At 35.0% G+C, this 8,591-nt stretch overlaps 1 protein-coding gene across 3 annotated transcripts; it reads right to left on the minus strand.

Moving 5' to 3' along the window:
• Window positions 1-1,718: 1,718 nt before the first annotated feature.
• On the minus strand, window positions 1,719-8,087 carry LOC126725564 (E3 ubiquitin-protein ligase At1g63170). 3 transcript variants are annotated; one of them, XM_050430360.1, is made up of 5 exons: window positions 7,915-8,087; window positions 6,115-6,982; window positions 3,281-3,406; window positions 2,906-3,194; window positions 1,719-2,340 (listed from the first exon to the last, which is right to left on the minus strand). In XM_050430360.1, exons 2-5 carry the CDS (start codon window positions 6,783-6,785, stop codon window positions 2,152-2,154), a joined length of 1,275 nt encoding a protein of 424 aa, XP_050286317.1. In that variant the 5' UTR covers window positions 6,786-6,982; window positions 7,915-8,087; the 3' UTR covers window positions 1,719-2,151. The 3 variants fall into 3 exon arrangements, with proteins under 3 accessions (XP_050286317.1, XP_050286315.1, XP_050286316.1); XM_050430358.1 differs by having other exon boundaries at window positions 6,115-6,936; window positions 7,883-8,087; XM_050430359.1 differs by having other exon boundaries at window positions 6,115-6,936; window positions 7,915-8,086.
• Between the last annotated feature and the right edge of the window lie 504 nt (window positions 8,088-8,591).

Here is an 8,591-nt window from a genome sequence, read left to right on the forward strand (position 1 = left end):
GTTCTATTGGCTTACGAGTCTCCCTGCTCATATTGATGTGGGCAGTCTATAAAGTGGTGGACAGTATAAATTCCCGTATTCCTTAAGCAAAAAAATGCCTAGCTTCAAGGTGAGATAATAGTGGAGGAGATAAAGAAAGACAATGTTTTCTATGGAAGGGGATAAAGCCCTTCCATGTATTTAGCTCCTTTTTTGGGGAATCTTGGAGTAGTGCAGGATGATGTCTCGGGGAATCTTGGAATAATGCAGGATGATGTCTTGAGGGCTATGCCTATAGGCTACTTTTTCACCTTAAGTATATTGTCAAGTAAAGTGAATTTTACGATTGTCACTCTTTGGCTCAAAAGTGTTAAATCTCTCTAAAATGGGCGCTTTTAGACTATCCTATTGTAACATTTTCATTATATACAAATGTATCACTAAGATCCTTAACAATAGGTTAATGCTCTCTTGTTGATGTGATGATCCTCAAATAAATTTGATAAGTATAACTGAGGATATACTATTGGCTTAGGAAGTGGTAAGTGACTACCATATGGAGAAAGAGGTGGCTAAGTTGATCTAATGAAAGCATATGACTTAGTAGATTGGAGATTCAAAATTAGATGTTTGGCAGCATGTGGTATCCCTGTTAAGTTCTTGCATTAAGTGGAGCTATGCATTAATTCAAGTATTCTGTTTCATTTAATGGTAATCCTGTAGGCCATTTTAGAAACTGCAGAGGCTTGAGGTGTAAGGTGATCCTTTGTGACCCTATCTCTTTGTTTTTTGCAATGGAGCTACGAAGAAGCATATGGTTTTAAGTTCCGCCAAGCTAAAATTTACTCACCTGTGCTTTACTGATAATTTGATGGTTTTTGCTATTACTGACTAAGCTTTTATAATGATTTGTTCAGGGTGTTATGGAAGAATTCAAGGCTCTATTAGATTTACGAGCCAGTTGCAGTAAGAGTGGAATCTTCTTTGGAGGGGTTCTAGTAGAGATAAAAGCTCAAGTCTCACATGTATTAGAGTTAGTTGAAGGACAGATTGTTAAATATTTAGACTTACCATTGATATCATGGAAGCTTCCAAGCAAGGGCTACAAGCGACAGATAAGATCTGAAGTAGAATTAACTCTTGTTCTGCCCAAAAATTACCATTTGCTGGTAGTCTTCAATTAATTCAACTAGTCTAATTTCTCATGATATGCAGAGTAACTCCTTATTCGTTCCCTCCAATATTTAATAATTTTCGCTGAAAATCTTGTAGCTCATGATGGTTGGTAACTCCTTGTGTTTTAAATCACCCCATCCCCAACCATCGATGTAAAAAAAAAAAAAAAAAAAATTTAGTGTTCTATTTTCTAGACAAAATAGAAAAACAAAATGAGTGATATAGTGATTTGATCATATGATAATATATGTGTGCATGTGTTTTTACAAATTTGAAAATTGTATGATATTGTGGCTAATATAAATAGAAAAACATTAAGAGTAGTGTAGTGATACATTTGTATCACCGAAAACATTTTCAGCCTGCTCAAAAAATATTTTATGGCGAAACAAACACAGCCTAAGTGAAATGATTAATTCTGACATTTTATAAGTGTTTTACTGTAGATTTTGATATTTTCCGTTTAGTAATGACGTGATAAATACAAAAGGTATTTATGATCGGATCACCTTATAAAGTGACGAGGAGCCAAGCCAAAGTTAAAAGTTTAAAACCCGTAAGGATTGCATCGAAGAACTAAATATTATATATACATTACTCATTGAACACCTTCAAGCAATGGGGTACAAGAGGGCTGTACCAGTGAAGGGGCAGATAATAGGAAAGTTTTGTCATTTTTTACAAAGCAACATTTCACAGATGATAGAACGCAGGATAAGGTAAATTTGCACTCTTTAAGTCCTCAATATAAATATAAGCATGTACATGCCTTATATGATGCTAGGGCCAAACCACCTTTGCTGGGACATTGGTCTCAGCTGCTATCAAATCACAAATGCATCATTCTTCAAAACAAATGGAATTTGCTAGAGGTTTTGCATGTGATGTGACTCCATGTTGGCAACAACAATAAGGGTATGAGACTCAAGGTGTCATAACACAGAACTCACCGGATAGGTCACACCAATGGCTGACCTGTGTAGTGTCTTCTTCACTCTAGTGCTGGCTGGTGTCTCTCTCTAAAGATGAGTTGACGTTGCACTCGCTGACCTCACTTTTACAAAGGGGACATAATGCATTGATCTTCAACCATTTGTCAACACAATCCACGTGAAAGACATGAAAGCAGGGCAGCTCCCTCAGTTCATCATCGTCTGCATATTTTGCCAGGCAGATACAACAAACCTGCACCAGGTTGACACAGAAGGTGAGCATAGTAGATGCAGTAGGCAACAGGTAACAGAGACAATTTTCTTTTTAGGTGGGGGGACAAGGACTAAAAAAATGCACGTATGCTAACTAAACTATAACAAATTGATAGTAATTACTAAGTACATAATCCATACCTCTCCAGTAGCCCCTTATTCTTATTCTTATTCCCATGCCCCCTCTTTTTCTTTTTGTGTGGGTTCAAATACGAAGTACCCTAGATAATTTTGTGAGTTAAGGGGCACAACTACAGAATCAATACCACTTTGTCCCATTTGAATAGGAACTTATGGATAAAGTTAACATGCATGACAAGCATATTCAGCAACTAAGGCTAAAGAGAGGCAACTGATATGCAAATTCAACTAGTTGCACAAAAGGAGCTCAAATTTCTAGATGTTTTAAGGAAAATTTGGCAGAGTTCTCCAAAGTTTCACCCAATTTGATTGTGGCAGCTTCTGTCAATCCAAATTCAGTTAGCCGGTAGCTCAGTTTGAAGACCATGAAATAAGATGACACAAGAACTTAGTATCAAACTCACCGCATCTTCTCCTGATATGGAACGTTCCTTTTCTGTTCCTGCAGCCAAAAGCCCACCTTCACTCACTCCATTGATTTCCTCATCCTCAATGTTTCCATTTTTCTTCAACTTGAACTTGTAGGTTGGCAGAGCATTGATAGATTCTGTGGTCGCTCCTCTAGCCTGAGAAAGATCCTCACGAAGGCCCAAAACAGAAATTATGCAAGGTAAGCAGCAACAAATTGTTGCACATAGTATGAAAGGCATGGCATATCCAATACAGCTGAAGGTAAGAAACACTATACATAACCTGCAGGGAAGGAAACAAACAATTAGGTATCTTGATTAAAGGAAAACCCTAGGCAAACAAATCACTAGTATGTTATTAACTGGTACCTATACAACTTGGGTGCAGCAGAGGGTGAAGAGTGACCTCCAAATATCCACACATTGCCCACAACAAACCAGACCGCAAAGAAGCAATCTAAGGCCATCTTGAAATGGTCAACTAATCCATTGAGTCTGAAAATGAATAAACAAATCCATCAGTCATTGGCACCATCTATTGAGCATGAAAACAGTTGGGAAGAGCTCCAACTTTTTTACAGTAAACTTTGGATTAGTGTCTACTTGGTTGTACACATCACAATAACCTCCATTAATTTACACAAGTTTCTGATTTTGCTCTTCAGACTACTTTTACATTTTAAAGAGTGCTCCTGATATTAGCTTTTTCCATGTGCAGCAACAATCACACTTAAGAAAGCCAGCTTTGCCAATATAATCCAAGAAGAATGAAGGGTTTACACAAAGGACACAATACTGACAAGTTAAATATTGACTAGTCCATTCAATAATCATGAAGGTACCACAATTGGCTTATTCTCCTCTCTGAAAGGATTACAAGCCCAAAGCAGATTCTAAGCCAAATTTGACTTATTTAAGAAACTAGTATTATTAGGGAAAAATAAATTTTATTCAATTTTGAATGCTACAGAGTAGGCCATTTAGGAATAATTTATTTTCATAAGACATTCAAACTGTACCACAGAGTTCAACATTTCTTTTGAAACACATTTTGAGTGACTCCAATTGATTGTCAATACAAAATATATGCAAATTCAGGTCATACATGAATTCTTATTTTAGAAGCTTCCAAAGGACAAAAATGGAAGATCTTACTCCCATTGGTCACTTGATACTTGATAAAACTGTATCTATGTTTCTTTATGTATTACCAAAGCTCCAGAAATATTACTGTTAATTTTTTAATTTTATCAGTAAGAAAAGAACTTTATTGAAATAAATAAGAAAAAGGTCGAGGCCAAAGTACATAGGGAGTATACTAAGGATACTCAAAAGCAAAAAAAGAAGAGAAAAGGTACATCAAAACACAGATAGCATGAAGCATCAAGCCACAGAAAAACAGTCCCAAAAAGCCATAAAGTCTATGCCGGACCCAGAATCAGAGCAATACACCTGCTGCCACTCTGAAACTGAGCCCAAAATCGGAGATTTAAGATGAATTATTTAACTTTCCATCCCATCATATAACATTAGAATTCCTTTCCCTCCAAATATTCCATAATAGACGTGGGAATTGCACCCCAAATTGTAGAACAAGTCTTCTTACCACGCAGACCAGACTAGGAAGTAAGCAATTCTGGAACCCACTTAGGCATTACCCAACTGAGGCCCAGGAGAGAGAAATGAAATCCCAAAGCTCACCCGCAACCACACAATGCAAAAATAAATTATCAATGCTCTCCCTGTCAGATTTGCACATTATATACCAATCTGAATGACAAAACCCCTTTCCACAGATTATCAGTAGTTAAAATCTCTCCCCAAATATTCAGCTACAAGAACATCTCTATGTCTGGCAATTTCAAAAAGATCTGGGAAACTTTCTGAAAAAGACCCATCACCCCTCCAATTATCAAGCCAAAAACGGATACTGTGACCTGTTCCCACTTCAGAAGAAATGTTCTCTGAAAACCAACCCTTGCTTATGTATCTCCACAAACTAACACCATAAATCCCCCCCACCGTGCTTGTGCACCAGCCCCTCCTTGACACACCATATTTTGTCTCAATTACTTGCCCCCAAGGAGAATCTGTTTCCACCCCAAACTGCCACAACCATCTACCTAATAAGGCTTGGTTGAACACCATAAGGCTTTTAATCCCCAAACCACCCTGGTTAATAGGATGACATATTGACTCCCAATGTTACTGTTATTTCTTAAAGAATATAATAAAAATTCCAAAAGAAATTCAATTATTCTAGTGCATAAACAATTCTGTTGTATGATATGTAATTGGAATTTGATCTATTTCAAGCAGACTGTAATGATTGCAACCCACACTGCTATCACCGTCTCAATTCTTACAATAGAACCACTACCAACTACCAATTCATGAACACTGAGATGATATCACATGACCATCACTCCAGTTACATCTCTAACACCAATGTCACAATTGCCTTACTACACCATCTGCTGCCAAGTTAGAACATCACTTTTTTATACATGTGCTTGGTGTTTGCTTATTTTCTAGTACTAATGGCCAAGGAAGAAGGATAGAAAGTTTAAAACATATATCCAACTGCCGCTTAATGTAATAGTCTAGAGTCTAGACAAATTTGGCAAACTCAGCATACTTGTAAATTTGGTTTAATACTACTCAATAATGCCAGCAGAATTAGTCAATATACAGATAAAACATTCCGCTGAACAAAAAAAACAGCATTGTATATTATCTTCTGATATTAAACAAGTTGCAATAATTTCAAAAAAGAAAAAGAAAAAGAACGTTTTAAAATTCAATAAAAGACAAATTTAACATGTTAAAACTCATTAACTTTCCAATATGTTCATTGAATCAATCTATTGCATCCATTCCCAACCAATAACTAACAAGGAAAATTATTTAACGGATGAAAAGAGATCGAGGTCTTGTGGATATAGGATTGAACTTTGTGGGGACCATACATCAGCATGATAAACCTCAACTTCAGTAACTAAAATGTATTCATATTCTTTTGTTGCCAAGTATGTGATAGGGAAGCAGCATCAGTATGACTACAATGAATCCTTAGGGACAATACATCACAACACAAACTAAACAACAGCAAGTGATAGATAGAACATTAATATCTATTTTCATAATAAAAGGCACAACCAGAGATTTGATTAGAGAATGAACAAAGTCAAATGCAAAAATACCGTGTACTAAAGGTTCCAATTTGATTGTTCCTTGAGAGAGATTCTGAGGTCTGAAGATTTTCCTCTTCTGAAGATTGAGCAACAGAGATAGCAGTATAAGATGTAGGTTCAGGAGGATTGTTTAAAGAAGAGCCTTGACGTGATTGAGGAGAATCTTGCTCGGTTCCCTGGTTGCGGTTACGATAACGCCAGTAAAGAATAGGAAGTGTTGCAACACAACCAGATGCATAACCCACGACCCATGCAAACAATGGGGTTTGCGGAGTCTCATTTCTTGACAATGACAAAACAACAATAGATGCTATAATTTGACTCACAGTGACAATTAGCTCAACAGAGATCCATAGCCCAGAGTTCAATGGGCTCCTACGGCGACGACCATAGCCATCACCTCTTCTCCTCAATGAGGAGTTCCTAGAGTTTAATCTATTTGATGAAGACAAAAAATTTTGATAAGAGCTGGCTTGTGTGCTACTTGATGGTTGATCTTCATGCTGATTTGAATCCATTCTAACTGAATGATCATCACGAGAAGAACTTGATGAAGCATCATCATTTCTAGATATATCAAGTATGTGCTCATGATTGTTATCGCTTTCTATCCGCTCCATAAGCAAAGGGTATTGGTCAGTTCGAGCGTTGCTATTTGTTTCAAGAGAAAGATCATCCATCTAAGTCAGCCAATGGACTTCTAAGGCAAGAATGCATAGATCCGTGGTAATGAAATTTCCGACTTTTTGCACTTTTTCCCAAATTCTCCTTATGAACAAAAAACTTGTCTAATACGGTGAATTTGCAACAAGATCCCCGCAGCACTTGGCACTAAATATCCAAAAACATTCAATTTTCATTAAGATTCATATGCAAGCTGCCACAGAATCAGAACTAGAATAAATTTCTTTACTTTAATGTTACAGAACCCAATTTCGGATATATTATCAAATCCGAAATGCAACATCCCATAATCAGTAAAATGTGCAATACCAACTTGCCAAAAAGCTGACCAATGGTATAATAAGATATAACTGGCACTTACATGATTCATGTGACATTTTTGACATTTAAACATTCATAGTATATACTTTCTAAATATCTTGTGAACATCACTACGAGAAAAATCAAGTATTAACTCTTATATGATCGAATGATAGCAATGTAGATGGTCAAATGATAGCAAGATTACATGAATAGGTAAAAGCAGACAGGTTAAAAACATATCAATTGATAAAAATTAAAAAATTACACCAAAGTCTTAGCTTTATTTTTCCTAAACAAAACCAAAAAAAAAAAAAAAACCTTATATATAAACAATTACGTACATAAACATCAAGATTAAATCCATGAAAAAACATGACTACTATCCTTCTAAAATGAAATTAATTTTGCAGAATTCAAAAAATGGAACATATGTACTGCACAACAACATCACATTTCACCAAAATCTTAATCCTTGCTCAACAAACAACATAACAAGCACAGAAAAGTCTCAAAGCACAGAGACCCACTAAATAAAAATCCAAACCCAACCCAAATTCACAGAATCAAGTACTAATATCAAGCTCAGAAACAAAACCCACAAACCAAATTTTCCATATACATATAAATCATCAAAAATCACAAACATTTGACCATCTTAAACCAATCAAATCCACCCAGAACTTAAACCCCACAAACACTTATCTAAATTAAAAAAAAAAAAAAATGAAATCATCATAAATTTCAAGGTAAAAATAGAACCCAAACCAAAAAAAAAAAAAAAAAACTTTACCAGAATTGAATAACAGAGAATATCAGATAAACCTTTTCTTGTCTTTTATAAAGAGACTTCTCAATTTTCTCGAGAAATTAGAGCGTCAGCTAGATTTTTGCTCCATTGCTTACGCAAACACTTTCACAAACACAGAGAGAGAGAGAGAGAGAGAGAGAGAGAGAGAGTAAACGTTGATATCAAATAAAGACGGTGGTGTCTCAAACAGTGTTTCTCTGGATGGTAGGGAGGAGAATGTTTGGCGAAGAGTATTTAGACCGTCGGATTTTCAAATGATTAACTTTATGAATTAATTTTTTATAAAAAAAAAAACTTTTATGAATTAATTTTTTATTAAAAAAAAACTTTTATGAATTAATTTTTTATTAAAAAAAAACTTTTATGAATTATTATTATTATTTATTTTTTGGTACTATTTGTTTTTCATTATTATTATTTTTTATATTGGCAGATATTCAGGGTCACTTGTCAATTTCGTTCTTAAATTTCTTCATTTGTTTTGACTCAAAATATTTTCTGGTTTTTTATCAGAAATATATATATTTTTCTGATTCAAAAAATTTTTTAGTCAAAATTTTATAAGTAAATTGTAAATTACACCCTTAAAATTTGGAGGCATTTAGATTTTACATCCTTAAAGTTTCACAATTTGGAATTTATCTCTTAAAGTTTGGAGTGTTTGAATTTTATATTGACGTTTCAGAATTTA

Source organism: Quercus robur, chromosome 5, assembly GCF_932294415.1.
Source record: "Quercus robur chromosome 5, dhQueRobu3.1, whole genome shotgun sequence".
NCBI lineage: Eukaryota > Viridiplantae > Streptophyta > Magnoliopsida > Fagales > Fagaceae > Quercus > Quercus robur.

Excerpts from the sequence above, each read along its gene's own strand:
- LOC126725564 (XM_050430360.1), bottom strand. The coding sequence starts at position 6,785 with ATGGATGATCTTTCTCTTGAAACAAATAGCAACGCTCGAACTGACCAA. Across the intron at positions 3,195-3,280 it reads GCTGCACCCAAGTTGTATAG|GTTATGTATAGTGTTTCTTA; the intron begins GTACCAGTTAAT and ends CCTTCCCTGCAG. Across the intron at positions 2,341-2,905 it reads CCATATCAGGAGAAGATGCG|GTTTGTTGTATCTGCCTGGC; the intron begins GTGAGTTTGATA and ends AACCTGGTGCAG.